We start from the raw sequence: 17,202 nt of genomic DNA on the forward strand, positions 1-17,202 counted from the left end.
TGACCATATCACATCACAACATGCCCTGCAAAAACAAGTTAGACATCCTCTACTTTGTTGTTGCAAGTTTTACGTGGCTGCTACGGGCTTAAGCAAGAACCAATCTCACCTACGCATCAAAACCACAATGATAGTTTGTCAAGTTGGTGCTGTTTTAACCTTCGCAAGGACCGGGCGTAGCCACACTCGGTTCAACTAAAGTTGGAGAAACTGACACCCGCCAACCACCTGTGTGCAAAGCACGGCGGTAGAACCAGTCTCGCGTAAGCATACGCGTAATGTCGGTCCGGGCCGCTTCATCCAACAATACCGCCGAACCAAAGTATGACATTGCTGGTAAGCTGTATGACTTATATTGCCCACAACTCACTTATGTTCTACTCGTGCATATAACATCAAACCATAAAACCTAGGCTCGGATGCCACTGTTGGGGAACGTAGTAATTTCAAAAAAATTCCTACGCACATGCAAGATCATGGTGATGGCATAGCAACGAGAGGGGAGAGTGTTGTCTACGTACCCTCGTAGACCGAAGCGGAAGCATTGACGCAACGTAGAGGAAGTAGTCGTACGTCTTCCCGGTCCAACCGATCCAAGCATCGTTACTCCGGTACCTCCGAGTTCTTGACACACGTACAACTCGATGACGCACCCCGGGCTCCGATCCAGCAAAGCTTCGGGGAGGAGTTCCGTCAGCACAACGGCGTGGTGACGATCTTGATGTTCAACCATCGCAGGGCTTCGACTAAGCACCTCTACAATATGACCGAGGTGTAATATCGTGGAGGGGGGCACCGCACACGGCTAAGGAACGATCACGAAGATCAACTTGTGTCTTCTAGGGTGCCCCCCTGCCCCTGTATATAAAGGAGCCAAGGGGAGGGGGCGGCCGGCCAAGGAGGGGCGTGCCAGGGGGGAGTCCTACTCCCACCGGGATAGGACTCCCTTTCTTTCCTAGTTGGAGAAGGAGAAGGGGGGAAAGAGGAGGAAGAGGGGAAGGAAAGGGGGGGCGCCGCCCCCCCTTCCCTTGTCCTAATCGGACTAGGAAGGGGAGGGGCGCGCGGCCACCTCCTGCCTCCTTCTCTCTTCTCCCTCAAGGCCCATGTAGGCCCAATAACCCCCCGGGGGGTTCCGGTAACCCCCCGGTACTCCGGTAAAATGCCGATTTCACCCGAAATGATTCCGATGTCCAAATATAGGCTTCCAATATATCGATCTTTATTTCTCGACCATTTCGAGACTCCTCGTCATGTCCGTGAGCACATCCGGAACTCCGAACAACCTTCGGTACATCAAAATACATAAATTCATAAAGAAACTGTCATCGTAACTTTAAGCGTGCGGACCCTACGGTTCGAGAACAATGTAGACATGACCGAGACACGTCTCCGGTCAATAACCAATAGCGGGACCTGGATACCCATATTGGTTCCTACATATTCTACGAAGATCTTTATCGGTCAGACCGCATAACAACATACGTTGTTCCCTTTTGTCATCGGTATGTCACTTGCCCGAGATTCGATCGTCGGTATACCTAGTTCAATCTCGTTACCGGCAAATCTCTTTACTTGTTCCATAATACATCATCTCGCAACTAACTCATTAGTTGCAATGCTTGCAAGGCTTAAGTGATGTGCATTACCGAGAGGGCCCAGAGATACCTCTCCGACAATCGGAGTGACAAAACCTAATCTCGAAATACGCCAACCCAACATGTAACTTTGGAGACACCTGTAGCACTCCTTTATAATCACCCAGTTACGTTGTGACGTTTGGTAGCACCCAAATTGTTCCTCCGGTAAACGGGAGTTGCACAATCTCATAGTTAAAGGAACATGTATAAGTCATGAAGAAAGCAATAACAGCATACTAAACGATCAAGTGCTAGGCTAACGGAATGGGTCATGTCAATCACATCATTCTCCTAATGATGTGATCCCGTTAATCAAATGACAACTCTTTTGTCCATGGCTAGGAAACATAACCATCTTTGATAAACGAGCTAGTCAAGTAGAGGCATACTAGTGACACTATGTTTGTCTATGTATTCACACATGTATTATGTTTCCGGTTAATACAATTCTAGCATGAATAATAAACATTTATCATGAAATAAGGAAATAAATAATAACTTTATTATTGCCTCTAGGGCATATTTCCTTCACGGCGATGCTCCATTGAAGCTCTGGTGGAGGTCCATTGCAGCCGCGGCAAAGCTCGAACGACGACGATCCCCGGCGACTCTCCATTGCATCCCGGCGGCGCACCATTGCAGCTCTGGTGGAGTTCCATTGCAGGCACGCGAAGCTTGAACGACCCCAACGGTGATCCATTGCAGCCGCGGCGAAGCTCCAACTACCCTCCATTGCAGCCACGGGCGCACTCATTGCATCACCGGCGATGACAGCGGATGCTGCGACGCGGCATGCGGCAGCCATGGCGGAAGCTGCGATGACGGCGGAATCTGCGGTGGAGCGTGGGGATGCTGTGATGCAGCTCCGGTGAAGCTCTACTGCATCCCCGGCGGCGTGAGGGTGAATCAGCCATGGGCCGACGGCCGTCACCTCCTCCGCTGTGGTGATGTTGCTTAGAACAAGAGAAGGGAAAGGAAAAGAATCGGTGGAGGATATGTTTCGTGGAAGAAGATAAGGTGGCGATTGGAGTGGTGGGCGGGCCCCACAGTGCCACGTGTAGCACAGGAAAAGCGGCTTACGGGAGAGAGTTATCATCCGACTTAATTTAAACGTTTTCCGTAAATAAATCTACGAATGAATTGTAGTTGTAGCTCGTTTGTAGTTATATGAGGCATTGTTGCAAGCTTTTGCGTAATTTCCAAGGTTAAAAAATAGTGAGTCGGACCTATAAGGGGCAAGAACAAAAAAAAAAGCCCAAACGGACACCTCCAACCGGACTGGGCTTTTTTGTTTCAGTCCGGCTGGAACACACATTCGTCCTCCTGTGATCCAAGAAACTCGTCGCCGCCGGCTGCATCCCCGCCGCCCGTCGCCGCCCTAAACCAGCCCAAGGTACTACCTTTCCCGACTCACCACGGCGAGGAAGAGGTCACCACCACCGGCTGCTACTACCTGATTTTCCTTGGCCTGATTCGTGATTCCCTCTCTCCATCTGCAGATCTGACCCCTGCCCTCCATGGAGGAGGCGGAGAAAGGGGAGCTCTTGTAGAGGGACACCAAGCCTTGGCTGGACAGCCATCCGGGGCCAACGGCCGGCCTGTCCCTGCTCACCGATGACCTCATCCTCGAGATCCTCTCCCGCCTCCCCGTCAGATCCCTTCACCGCTTCAAGTGCGTCTCCGTGGCCTGGCGCGACCTCATCGCCGACCCCGCCAACCGCAACAAGTTGCCCCAGACCCTCACTGGCTTCTTCTACATGACCATCAACAACAGGCTCGGCCACCACTTTGCCAGCGTCTCCGGCAACGGTGCAGCCCCGTTCGACCTTTCCATCCCTTACCTGCACAATAACAAGTATGGCGGCATCACCCAGTTGGATGCCTGCAATGGCCTCCTTCTATACTGTGCCTTCAAGAAGAAGATGGAGAGTTGGGATGATTTCGGTTTTCTAGTGTGCAATCCCGCCACTGGGAGGTGGTTGGAGCTGCCCCCACGGCCGCCTGTGCCCGCAAACAGATATAGCTGTACCACAGGTCTTGCTTTTGATCCGACAGTCTCATCTCATTTCTACGTTCTTCACTTTGAGCAGGCCGTTCCGGGAACTTACATCACAGGAGTGAGCATCTACTCGTCGCGGACAGGAGCCTGGAGTTGCAGGAGTAGTAGGATGGTTGAGAAAGTGCTGCCCTTCCGTAGTAAATGTGTCTTCGTCGGCGGTATGATGTACTCCCCCCGTTCCGATTTACTCGTCGTGGTTTTAGTTCAAATTTGAACTAAAACCACGACAAGTAAATCGGAACGGAGGGAGTATTTGATTGGCAGCCTGATGGGCTTCAACAACAAGTACGTCCTGATGGTGGTGGACATGGAGGGGAAAGTGTGGAAGATTATCCCTTTGCCGTACGGCCAAAGATCTGCCACGATTGGAGTGTCACAAGGGTGCTTACACTATATTGTAGATTCAACTGTTTCAGTCAATGATAGTAATGAAATCCTAGTTTCTGGGATAACACTTTGGTGCCTCAAGGATCGTGACAGTAAAGAATTGGTTCTCAAGCGTTCTGCCAACATCAATGAGCTAATGAGCATGATTGGGGAGAAGTACATGGTGGCCGAGATTCATCCAGATTGTGACACCATTTTCTTGATGTCATCTGGAGGTGATACCTTGGTAGCGTATGATATGCAACATCAGAAAGTTCATTGTATCCTTAATCTTGAGAAAGGCATTACAAAACCGAAACGGTTTCTACCCTATGTTCCTCTCTTCTCAGAGTCATTACCAGATGCAGATGGGCAGTAGCTTTACCTTCAAACCACCCCTGTGCTTCCTCCCAAGAACCGTCTCTTCTTTCGGCTGAACAATTTGTCTGTGTACTTTGGAATCTGCTTCAATCATGATGCTCAATTTGCTACTGCTTACACTCCTGCTGGCTTGATTTCCAGTTCGGAGCAATGCCTGGCAAACTACAGGTGAAGCATAATGTCATTTGCAAAGAACATTGTTACTCTTGGTCTGTGTTGCCTAGCACTGGTTATTGTTCGGGGCATGTGTTAGTTCCATGTGGCTAAATTCTACTGTAATTGCTCTTCCTTTCCATAACAATCAGTTTATTATGGTTATCCTAAATCCTGTTGCAGATTGTGAACCTCATAGTGTTGTGAAAGGGTCAATCAGACTGGTTACTGTTGCAAATGTCTAGTTGACATTATTCATTCAGTATTTTCATAAAACACCGCCTTTGAGCAAGTTCTTTTTATGTATGTTTGCTCTAGCTAATGAATTCAGTAGAGCTTTGGATCTTTTAATCACAGAGAAATTGCATCAATGTCAATGAAATAAGAAGCTCGAAATTGAGAGGGAGAAGATCGAATTGGAGAAGCGAAAAGCGGCGATCAAATTGGAACTCGGGAAGGCCAAGACATTTGGCGACATAGAGCTTGAGAAGGAGAGGTTAAAACTCGCACGGGACGCGAAAGATGCGAGGATCATGTTGGCGGACGAAACCCTTTTGGATGGGCATGCGAAGAAGTGGCTTGCGGACAAGAAGGAGATCAACGAACGAAGAGAGTAGGAGGCGGCGAGGGCAGCTGCGGCACGGATGCATGAGAAGGTGGAAGCCCAGATGCAGGCATAGCAGGCAGCCCGGATGCAGGCAGAGTAGGCAGCCCGAATGCAGGCAGAGTAGGATGAGCAGGACGCATTTCGCGTGGAGCACGACGCATTCCTCTCGGAAGAGGCGCCCGACGTGATCCGAGGCCATCCGTCACGCTCGGTTATTGATTTCATTTTGGCATGTCTGGTTTGTTAAACTATGATTTGCTTTTTTTGTTTCGAACTTTTGAATTTGGACAATTTGTATCGTATGATCGACGTGCATAAAGTGCATGGATTTGAGGATCGGAATTTGAGGTATGTGGATATGCGGCGCAACATATGAAGGACCGGCGGGAGCTGTACATGAACGCGCCCATGGGCGTATAGGGGCCGGATTTGCCAAGTCCGGTTGTAGACGCTCTAAGATGCACCTAGAGAAGAGTAAATAAAATTTCCAAAAGTTTTTTTTGCGAGGTAATTTCCAAAAGCATTTGGCTCACGCGCACCACGGAAAGGCAAACACAGGCGGAGTCACGGACCATGAATCATTGGAGTGGCGTGGAGTAGTGCGTGGTTTCTTTCTCCAGTCTCAACTCCGCAGACTCCAAGTCAAGGCTGGTCGTCCTCCATTGTCGGCACGGCCTTTCCCCCTCCGCATCTCCACCCCTACCCTCCGGCAAGGGCGCCGCCTCCACCCTTGCCGTCGAGTTCTTCTCCTGCCCGCCCGACCTCAACCATTCTTTGACGCTTGACCTCCGGGCCCCGGCGCCGCTTTCCCCCGGCAGAGAAAGGTACCTACCGTAAGCCAAGAAGGTGGTGATAAATGGGGACTCGTCCCCTGCTTTTTTACTGCTAGATCTGTATCCTCCATAGATCTAATTAGGGGATCCCGTTTTTTGGTTGCTAAAAAGTAATGGAGAACAAAGGTCCGCCCGTTTCTTTCAGTCTTTTTAGATCGACGTCTCTTTCAGACTTCATCAGATAGATATATATCACTTGTGTATTTTCTTTCACATAGATTCTTTTTTTAAGAATCTGTCCATCTCTTTCAGAATTTTTAGATCGAAGTCGATTTCAGAGTTCAGAACTTCAGATAGATATATATTAGTAAATTTTTTCTGCAAAAATTGCCGTTTCTTCTTATTTGCACATAATTACGCTTCAGGAGAATAACACCTAACTTTCACAACTGAGATGACGGATGACGGCCAAGACAACGAACTTGCTGCTCTGGAGAAAGTGCTGCTCGACAAAAGTGTGGATCCCGTCGATCTGCCTTTCTCGCTTCTCAAGGCCATCACAGGAAACTTCTCTGAAGATAATAAAATCGGCAGTGGCGGGTTCGGAGCGGTTTACAAGGTAAGCAACCAGACCCTCCGCTCTGAAATGAATTAACTGAAGACAATCTAGCTGATGCAGTTCTATGTGAGATGCAGGGCGTGCTTCCAAGTGGTCGTACCATTGCCGTGAAGAAGCTCTTTGAGAGATTCGAGATACTGGACAAGAATTTCGAAAGTGAGATCGCCTGTCTTGTTGGGGTCAAGCACAAGAACACGGTGCGATTCCTCGGATATTGCTCCGAGACGCAACACGTGATGAGGCTGTACGAGGGGAGGCAGGTCTGGGCAGACGTACGGCAGAGGTTGCTCTGCTTCGAGTACCTACCCAAAGGGTGCCTTGCTGACTATCTCTCCGGTAAAGTCAGACTGGCCTTATAGCTTTTTCTTGCATTTCTACTATATAGTAGTAGTAAATATCTACCAACTACAGTCCACAGTATTTATTGGTTGCCACTCTTCTGAGCTTTGTTAATTCTTTTTGCACACTAAATGGTAGTTTTCAGCTCTGTTCTTATACCACTGCAAAACATGCACTCTTCGATTTGGGCATATTTTGATTTCTCATCCTCTTTGCCTCAGAGAGAAGAGCGCACTAACGAATATCCTCTGTTGTGAATAGAGCTTAATCGAGTGACCAAACGAAAAACCATAGCATCTCAATTTTCCAAGCCAAATATGTTGGCAAGCCCAGATATTTGCATCTGAATTTTCAAATGAAGCGGTACCTACTCCCTCTGTTCACTTTTGTAAGTCGTTTAGGACAGCTGAAATTGAACTGTTTTAGGTGCTATCTTAAATGTCTAAATGGTCTTACAAAAGTGAATGGAGGGAGTACTTTTTTTCCCAATTGTCAAAACCATGTTTTGGCAATGAGATTTGTGTTTCCAGAACTTCCTTCAAACTTGTTATTATATTGGCTTTGGAAAGCGGGCAATCATTCACGAAGGCCCTTCACTGAACTGCTTATCCCACCGCATATAGTACTAATTATTTGTTTTATTGTATATTCTATGCAGATGCATCTTGTCGACTCCAGTGGACCACACGTTACCAAATAATCAAGGGGATCTGTGAGGGCTTAGATTATCTTCACCAACAGCATATTATTCACATGGACCTCAAACCTCAGAATGTACTATTGGATGATAACATGGTGCCCAGGATTGCGGATTTCGGTCTATCACGACGCTTAAGTGGAAGCCAGAGTCGGGCTATTACTGATCACAAGCTTGGGACAATGTAGGCTAGCAATTTTATTTGAGAACTTGATGTTTTTATCAGTCATCTACCAGCTTTGCTGCATACACTTTATTCACTAATCGAACAAACTGTACCAATTTTTATGTAGGGGATATATGGCACCAGAATTCTTAAATAATGGAGAAATCACCTTCAAGACAGACATATATAGTTTGGGTGTTATAATCATGGAGATCCTTATGGGACATAAGGAGAGCTCCAGTGTTAAGGAGGTAATTATATTGTGTATGAGGTTTAAAAAAGCCACTATAGATAACATGTTTAGCAGAAACCACAATTTTTTTGGGAAAAAGTGCAACCCGTATATTCATTGAGAGTATCTAATTAACATTGGAATTTGCAAATGACAAGATTTGAATGTTGTCTTTGTAATGATCTTCCACACCAAAAATAAAATAAAGATGGTTTTGATTTCTAAAGTCATTATGTGCATCGAATGATTAATAACACTAAAATTAATCAAGTGAGAAATTCAAAAATCAATACTGCTGCGTGTTTTTTATATTCTAAATGCATGTCATCCTTCTTTATAACTAACCACGGTTATCAAATTGCAGGTAGTTGAAAGCTGGGCGGACATGTTTGGGACATCAAATAGTCACACATCACTGGAACAAGTAAAGGCATGTGCCGAGATAGGGATAGAATGTACAAACTATTACCCAGGGAACAGGCCAGCTACATGGTTTATCATCCGTGGAATACTGGGTGATGTGGGAATTTCAAATTGGTCTGTTACAGGTGATGTAGGTACCTCAACAGAAGGGCAGGTATAATCACTCAATAGTAAATGTATATAATCTACCAGTAATTTTCTAGTGATGTGTCATGGCCATTTTTTTTAATTTTTGTTGCAGATAAGCATTGCCTCCAAGCTGGCGGATGAGTTGAAATTAATGGATGGTTCTGCTGTTACATTGGACGATGGCAAATTGGACGATGGCAAATTGAGCCAGGAGAGGAAGAGGAAGGCATCAAACATGAGTGTGGCGTCTAGGGTGATGACTGATGAGCATCCTCCATGGCAAGCTTACCACGTTCATGGACAACGAGTACAATACGAGTTATTTAGTGATTTCTCCTAAACATGTTTTCATTTTTATTGCAGATAAGCTTCTTGAAGCTAGCGGATGAGCTGAAGTTGATGTGTAATTCTGTCGCTAGTGGTGAGCTGATGGATAATTCTATCACACCATCCCAACTGCAACCATCGGCACCGGAGGTGGAGAAGGAGGATGGCAAGGTGAGACAAGAGAACAAGAGAAAGGCATCAACAATGAGTTTGCCTACTGTGGTGATGAGCACCCTTGGTGGCAAGCTTACCACATTCATGGGCGGCTAGTACAATATGTGCTATTTAGTGATTTCTCCTAATCTTGTTTAATTTTTTTTTTGCAGATAAGCTTCTCCAGGATGGAGGATGAACTAAAGTTGATGGATGATTATGTTGCACCACTCCAACTGCAACCATCATCGCTGGAGGTGGAGCAGGAGGATGGCAAAGTGAGCCAACAGAAGAAGAGGAGGACATCAACCGTGAGTGTGGCGACCGGGGTGATGAGCACCCTTAGTGGCAAGCTTACCACTTTCATCAACGATGAGTACAATAAGCGCAAAGAGGTAAGGAAGCAGGCGTCGTTCCTTGAGAAGGAGTTGAGCGCCATACACGCTGCTCTTGAGCTGCCGGAGCTCATGAATGAGCTTGCTCCAGGGGTAAAAAATTGGAGGGATGATCTCAGGGAGATTTCCTACGACATGGAAAATTGCATTGATGACTTCATTCGCCAATTCGGGGGTGAGGATGTTGAGGTATGCTTTTTCTTGGAGGCTGCTGAACTTCACAAGAGGTTGTGCGAGCTACATCGAATTTCCAACCAGATGGAAGAGCTTAGGACTCTTGCGGTAGAAGCAAATGCTCGACGTGAGAGTTACAAGATTGATGATTGCAAGCCTAGCTTTGGCCCTGTGGCTGTCGATGCTCGCCTGCGAGCGGTCTACCAGGAGGCGGCCAACCTTGTGGGCATTGAAGGCTCTAGAGAAGAGGTTATCAGTTGGTTGATGAATACTCAAAAAAAACTAATGGTTGTGTCCGTTGTTGGTTTTGGAGGCCTGGGTAAAACTACACTTGCCAAACAGGTGTTTGACAAGATCAAAGGGCATTTTGATTGTGTGGCATTCTTTTCAGTTTCACAGAGGCCTGATTTGAGAGTGCTTCTCAATCGCCTACAATTGAAACTTGGGATAAATGCCTCTTCTCACGATTGCGGGTTTGACGACATCATTGAAGAGCTAAGGAAGTATCTCACAGATAAAAGGTAATTACTTACGTTTTATAGTCATCTTAAATTTGAAGTAGCAAGTAATTGGTCAGTCCTTGTTCTCGTTATGCTTGTTTGTCCATGCATGTGGGAAGTTTGACTTCTTTCTTGTTTTTACGTTTGTGATATAGATTCAAAATTACAAAAACATGTTGGAGCAGAAACTCTGCCTTTTGCCTGGGTACTCGGGTTCAAATAACCATGGATTTTTTGTTTCTTTACTGGCTTCATATAATTCTGAAAACACAAGTTTTCTTGAAGCCTCTGGCTCATATCTCTCATCAAAGGGTGCTATTCTATAATGTTTCTTTAGCAGATCCCACTCTATACATCTTTGGGAAAAACTGATTTAAGTATTGTACCTTTTTCACTCTGTTAAAAAATTGCTAAGATGTTTATTGGAAGAGTCTTGTGAGGGAGGGAGGGAGGGAGGGAGCGGGAGGGACCAACCATCAGAGCAATAGACTTGCTTACAACAAGTTTGTTTTTATTTATTTTTATGCTTCTGTCTTCAACGTAGTCATATCCTGCTACAATATAACCATGTGCAAACATTTCAACAGGTACCTTATTGTAGTTGATGACTTGTGGGATCAATCAGCATGGAATACTATTAGTTGTGCTTTTCCAGAAAATGGAAATGGGAGTAGAATAATTGTAACCACACGAGTGGAAGATGTGGCTGGCATGGCCTGTCACAATGACCGCGGGCGCATTTACACAATGAAGCCCCTCAGTGATCAGAACTCAAGAATGTTATTCTCCAATAGAGTATTTGGGTCTGAAGTTGTTTGTCCACCCCATCTTAAAGATGTTGCGGCTGAAATTCTGAAGAAGTGTGGTGGTATGCCGCTTGCAATTGTCACTATAGCTAGCCTACTAGCTACTCAAGTGAGATCAAAGAAACACTGGGAGAGCATAAGGAAATCTCTGGGTGCCCATTCTGCCACAAATCCTTCATTGAAAGAGATGAATAGTATATTAAACCTTAGCTACACCCATCTGCCTCTTCATCTCCGGCCATGTTTTCTGTACCTTGGTATGTATTCTGAGGACCACATCATACCACGGGATGATCTGGTTAAACAATGGATAGGTGAAGGCTTTGTCAGCAGTTTGCATGGGCCAGATTTGGAGCATGTTGGCAGGAGTTATTTCAATGAGCTTATCAATAGAAACATGATTCAGCTGGCAGAAAATGATGAAAATGAGTATGGAGAGGTGTTGTGTTGCAGAGTACACGACATGATGCTTGATTTGATCTTAAGCAAGTGTGTAGAAGATAATTTTGTAAGTGTGGCACACAATTCTGAGGACATGGCAAGACTGCTGCATCTCTGCAAATACAAGGTTCGCCGATTATCCCTGTGCTCCATGGCTGTTGGTGGAGCAACATATGACACTGCTATTGCTACTAGGCTGTCACAAGTTCGATCATTACTGTTCGAGGACGCTATAATCCCTCTTTTGTGGTTCAAGTACCTTAGGGTGCTAATCATTTCTAATGAGCGGGAGATAGTTGACCTCACCGCTGCTAGCCAATTGTTTCTGCTGAGGTATCTGATGGTTAGAGCTAGGAAGATAGAGCTCCCTACTAAACTTGGTGAGCTTGTTTACTTGGAGACACTAGACATAGAAAATTGCACACTGATGGAGAGCATCCCCTCAGATATAGTTAATTTGCCCCGCCTGTCCTATCTGCTTCTTCCATATGGGACAAAGTTGCCTGAAGGTATGATGAATATGAAATCATTGCGGACTCTGCGATGGCTTGACATGGAGAAGAGCTCGCTGGAGTGTTTTATGGGTCTCAGCGAGCTGACCAATCTGAGGGAACTGCGTATGTCAGTAGGTCGTAGTTTGGGGTTGCCAAAAGTTGATGCTTTGGCTTGCTCCATTGGAAAGCTCTGTAACCTTGAATCTCTGGTCATCTTTGGCGGCGATCATGTTGAGCGTGAGGACAGCCAGCAGCTGGGCTCATTATCCAATCCTTTTCAACATATTGAGCGTCTTGAATTGCATTACTGGCGGTTATGGAGAGTTCCAAAATGGTTGTTTGGTCTCAATTGCCTGCGCTTCCTTAAGCTGTTTGTTGAAGAGACATCAACTCAGGATGTTCATCTGCTTGGAGAGCTTCCCTCCCTCGTCCACCTCGAATTTGGAGCATTTGAAATCCCTGGTTACAGAGCTATGTTTGGGACGGGGCTATTCCTAGTTCTGGAGTTCCTATATTTCTGGTCTAAGAAAGACACTACGCCGTACCTGGGCTTCGAGGCAGGTGCTATGCCCAGTTTACAAACACTCTGGTTCAGTGCGTGCGATTGGGGCGGCACTATACCAGTCGGCATGGAGCACTTGTTACACCTCCAGGAGATCCAAGTGCATACGCTCTACATTAGTAAGGATTCAGTGGACAGGTTGCAAGAGGCCGAGGACGCATTCAAGGAGGCCTTGCTGATGCACCCGAACCGGCCTTCCGTCATATTTAGTTAATAGCAGAGCATAATTCCTGCAAGAATTGTACTATGTCTATCTTTCATACCCCTGCGGGAGAAGTAAAAGGGGCAGCTGATTAAGGCGCTCCCGATCTTTACCTGTGTCCGCTGGATCAAGGAACTTTTCCTAATGTGGTTGTACTGCCAATTGTGTCCTCTGAATCTTTGTTTTTGACAGCTAATGGGGATTATGGATCAAGATCTTTGTTTTTCTTGTAATCTGCCTCTCTGTAACGGCTGCAATCCTGATGATTAATGAATGCTCCTCCTAATCGCCCTGAAAAAGGTAATCCTAGGATTCAGGCTGCATTTGGTCTAGTTATACTTAACCTAAACCCCTCGGTGCGGTGCTAATTGCTAGGTTAAGTAGATAACACTGTACGCGCCTGTGTACATAAGTGGGATTGGACGGGAACTGTACATAAAACCTTATAATTCTGAAAGTGAATCTTTATTCTCTCGTTTTTTCAATTGCATACAACCTTCTAATTCTGTACACTGTACGTATCGTGTTAATTGCTGGATTCAGGCTTCATTTTTGCTTACTTAACATAAACCCCTTGGTGTCGTGTTAATTGCTGGGTGGGGTAGTCAACACTTTTAAGCCTGTGTACATAAGTGGGATTTGATGGGAACTGTACAACCTTGTAATTCTGAAAGTGAATCTTTATTCTCTCGTGTTTTCAAGCTTTTAGACAGAATCTTGTCAAGTGAAAGATTGTCAGCTTGGAAAACGATCTTATATTGTGGGACGGAGGTTGTATTTTCTTCTGTATGTGAATATATACTTATATCTCTTTGAAGCGCTGGCAAAAGCTTTGCCTTATTCTGAAGTGTTTACAATAGGAAGATGGCAGTAACTGCAAGAAACTAACCGACTGTGTGCAAACTGTGTCTGTGAACCTTAACTGTCATTTGTTGGAACAACCAAGTCCATGGCAAAGGCTATCTCCTATGCAGGGGAGATGGCACCTCCTAGAGCAGAGCAGGTGGCACGGGAGCTAATCCCTTCCGTTGTAGGAGAAGCTCCTTTCAGAGAAGAATTGACATTCCCTTTTTGTTGGAGAGAGGAATTCTCATGTTAATTACCTGTAATCCAGTGCAAACGAATGTGCACAGCACAGAGCAGAATAGATCTTAGTAATCCCCTCAGAATTACAATAGAGGGGGGGGGGGGGGGGGGGGGGGGGGGGGGGGGGGGGAAACGATGAGAGCAGAAACTATTTTCTTGATTTGCCCTGCATATAGACGTGGGAATAGTTTGGTCTCGAACCATAGTTTCAATTTGGTTTTCCAGTTGGCCTGCTTTGGTTCGGTTGAAATGGGTTGAGCCTCTTTCATAATGGGCAGCACTGGGCGCCGGTGCGCCGGCCGAAAGTTTCGGCCGGTCCGCCCGTAGCCATCCGATCTGATTGATGCTAAACCGTCCGATGCCCTTCTTCAAACGCACGCGTATGAAAGATTCCCTGCATCTCGTTGCTTCCTTGTATCTCGCCGGCTGCGCATGCTCTCCGGTCGCCATCCTCGCAGGCCGTCCTCGTCGCCGGTCATCTTCGCCGGCGGTCCTCGTCGCCGGTCGTCCTCGCCGGCAGTCCTTTGCAGGCCGTCCTCGCAGTCGCCGGCGGTCCTGGCAGGCCGTCCTCGTCGTCGGTCGTCCTCGCCGGCAGTCCTTTGCAGGCCGTCCTCACAGTCGCCGGCGGTCCTGGCAGGTCGTCCTCGTCGCCGGTTGTCCTCGCACTCGCTGGTCGTCCTGGCAGGCCGTCCTCGTCGCCGGTTGCAGCATCGAATGGTGCGACCCCGCTCGTCATAAACGGTGGTAGCAAAATCATGTACCGTTCCAGCAAAAACAAAACACGATGGAAGCAAAAAGTGAGGCACAGATTCCAGGCAAAAACACAACACACAACACGGTGGAAGCAAAAAAAGATGAAAACGCCGGTTCCAGCAAAAACACAACATGGTGGGAGCAAAATGAGATGCCGGTTCCAGCAAAACAAAGACAGATGGTAGCAAAAATTAGGCTGGTTCCAGCAAAATCCAAAGACGGTAGTAGCAGAAACTGGGGCTGGTTGCAACAAAAATTGGAATGACGGCCATGTGGGCGTCGCTGTTGCAGCACCACCATCGGGTCGTGGTCACCATGACCTGGTCATGGTCACCACTGCCATGGGATGGCCTCTGCTAGTTACAGCTTCGCCATGGATGGCTGCAACATCCCGTGGCGCCGCCGAGGCTCGGATGCAGACAGCCGCAGTTCTGCGCACCATTAGATTGCAGCTCCTGCATCGTCGGCGTACAGTGGAAGCAAAAAATCACATTGGTTCCAGCATTTCCATGTGCCGGTTGCAGCTCTGCATCGTAGAAGTGTTGTTGAAAGCACGCGAGGACTGCTGGTTCCAGCACCATAGGTTGCTGGTTCCAGCACCATAGGTTGCCGGTTCCAGCATTTCTGCATGGAATTCCAGCAATCGCGATGGCCGGATGCAACATCGTCAGTGAGCTGGAAGGCCATGGCTAACTCGTCCCATGAGCATGCCACCGGTGACCTCATCCTCTCGTCCCGAATTTCTCGTCGCGATTAGAGGGGACGTGTTGGGGCAGAATCATGGTGGTGAGTGATGGATGAGGACGTGTGGAGAGAGAGTAGAGAGAGGAGGAAGGTAGAACTCGAGAGAGTCCTTCCATGGCGGCTGGGGATGAACCAGAGAAAAGGGGATCGCTGGGCTGAGGAGATAAGGATGGACTGAGTGATGGGTGAGGACGTACGAAGTGGGACCCATCAGAATAGAACGTGTGCACATGGTTAACCCGTGACCTGCAGGACGCCCGATTAGATTAGATCCTGCGCCCGCGCGTGAGACCGGCCGAAAGCTTCGGCCGGTCTGCCGGCCACAAACGTTTCCCTTTCATAATTTGGTTTGGTGTAGCCTTTTGTAATTAATAGATTGGGTTGGTTTGGTCTGGACAGAGACAAATTGGTCTCAGACCGTTTTAGTCCATGGATAAAACCCAGTCTTGCAACCAGTTTAACCACACACAGTCAGCGTCATGTGAGACCAACGCTTGGTTTAGGTGCAGCCGCTGCCGGAGATGAGTGGCATGAGCGCACGTACCGCCCCGCCACCACCGAGATCTCCAGTGACAATAGTCAACTCCATGCAGAACACGAGGAACCCAAAGACGAGGCCCTGGACGATGTTATTGACAGTGAAGATGGCCGTGAGCTCGACCTTGCCGATGTGGCCGACGAAGGCGACGGTGACGAACCCGATGAGGAACTGCGGTCAGGACCATCGGCCCAACGACCTGCCAAAGGTCTCGCACACGTCCGGCAAGGTCTTGCAGCCGACCATGGCCACCGTGCCGGCGCCACCATCTGCTCTTCCGTCCACGCACGGACTACATGTTGGAGCAGATCGACCTACTACTCGCCGGCGATCACCGGAGGCACGACCAGAGAGGAAGAAGATGAACGCAGAATATTTGGTGGCGCACAAACACCTTGTCGTACCGACGGCGTTTTCCGTTTTACACCTCAAGCACGAACCCGATCACCACGCAAAGTACATAGGAGGGAGAGGCTCTTATACCCGCCCGCACTGACATGCCAGGCCACGCTCCGACTCACCCTCTCACCCACTTGCCACGTCCCACGCGCTCCGGCTTGCGCGCGCCCATCGCGCACGCACGCGATCGTCGCGGCCGCATCCCACGCCCGACGCGGTCACACCCCCGGATCCTTCGCCAACTAACTCACTCACGCACACACACACCCACGGACACGCACACACGCACTCGTGCCTGCCACGGGCCAGACCCGACGCGCCCAGCGCGTACACACACGTACGACCCGAGCCTGCCGTGGCTTATTTTCCTAACACTACATTCACTGAAGCTCCTCACACTAAGCACACACCAAGCTTGCCGCCATTCATACGGCCTCATGCATACCTTTTGTAGTTCTGTACGTACAGGTTAAGTTTGACTGACCAATGGTTTGAAACTTTGGGTTCAAACTGTACGTAGAAAAAGGTCTGGATGGATTTGGCTTGATAATACATTCAGTTTGGATTGGTTTGGATTGTAGCATTTGCAATTTGGTCTGGTTTGGTTTGATTGCAGGACTTATCATGTATGGCTTGGCCTGGGTTAAGTTTGGATTACAAACTATTCCCAGGTTTACCTACATATTTAAGTTCATCCCTTTCTTTGTACTTTGCTGCCATCTCACAACCGGGTTGAAGCAGACATAGATAGAAACCCAGTGTTGTGCCAAGCAGGTGAAGTAAGTCAATACACCAGTGTGCGTACAGACAGTATGTTGTAGAGATCATGCCATCTGCTGTAGGTTGCTCGTAGAACACGCAACTTCGTGAAACTGCACCGTTAACCCGGTTGAATGGGTTAGGGTTTTCGAAGTCTGAAACTTGGCTTTATGATATATAATAAATGGCCAGCATCGATCTGCAACAATCACTCTGGGTCAGAGGCATGTAACAGTTCATAAAGAGATGGCCATATCCATTTGTCAGTCTGAACATTTGCCACACTGA

General features: G+C 47.6%; 1 protein-coding gene and 1 long non-coding RNA gene across 2 annotated transcripts; both read left to right on the forward strand.

Moving 5' to 3' along the window:
- The first annotated feature begins 2,903 nt into the window (after positions 1–2,903).
- LOC123088474 (uncharacterized) lies at positions 2,904–4,761 on the forward strand. Its single transcript, XR_006441921.1, has 2 exons — positions 2,904–3,030; positions 3,137–4,761. It is a non-coding gene; the product is annotated as an uncharacterized lncRNA (long non-coding RNA).
- Positions 4,762–5,776: 1,015 nt separating this feature from the next.
- On the forward strand, positions 5,777–13,120 carry LOC123088472 (disease resistance protein RGA5). The gene is made up of 10 exons (XM_044510680.1): positions 5,777–6,027; positions 6,402–6,595; positions 6,673–6,931; positions 7,593–7,815; positions 7,925–8,048; positions 8,394–8,606; positions 8,694–8,822; positions 8,945–9,079; positions 9,235–10,151; positions 10,718–13,120. The coding sequence occupies exons 2-10, from the start codon at positions 6,431–6,433 to the stop codon at positions 12,645–12,647; spliced, it is 4,095 nt and encodes a 1,364-aa protein (XP_044366615.1). The 5' UTR covers positions 5,777–6,027; positions 6,402–6,430; the 3' UTR covers positions 12,648–13,120.
- The last annotated feature ends 4,082 nt before the right edge of the window (positions 13,121–17,202 follow it).

Source organism: Triticum aestivum, chromosome 4A, assembly GCF_018294505.1.
Source record: "Triticum aestivum cultivar Chinese Spring chromosome 4A, IWGSC CS RefSeq v2.1, whole genome shotgun sequence".
NCBI lineage: Eukaryota > Viridiplantae > Streptophyta > Magnoliopsida > Poales > Poaceae > Triticum > Triticum aestivum.

Coding starts and splice junctions, on each gene's coding strand:
- LOC123088472 (XM_044510680.1), top strand. CDS start 6,431: ATGACGGATGACGGCCAAGACAACGAACTTGCTGCTCTGGAGAAAGTG. Junction 6,932..7,592: donor CCTTGCTGACTATCTCTCCG/GTAAAGTCAGAC, acceptor TATTCTATGCAG/ATGCATCTTGTCGACTCCAG. Junction 9,080..9,234: donor TGGAGAAGGAGGATGGCAAG/GTGAGACAAGAG, acceptor TTTTTTTTGCAG/ATAAGCTTCTCCAGGATGGA.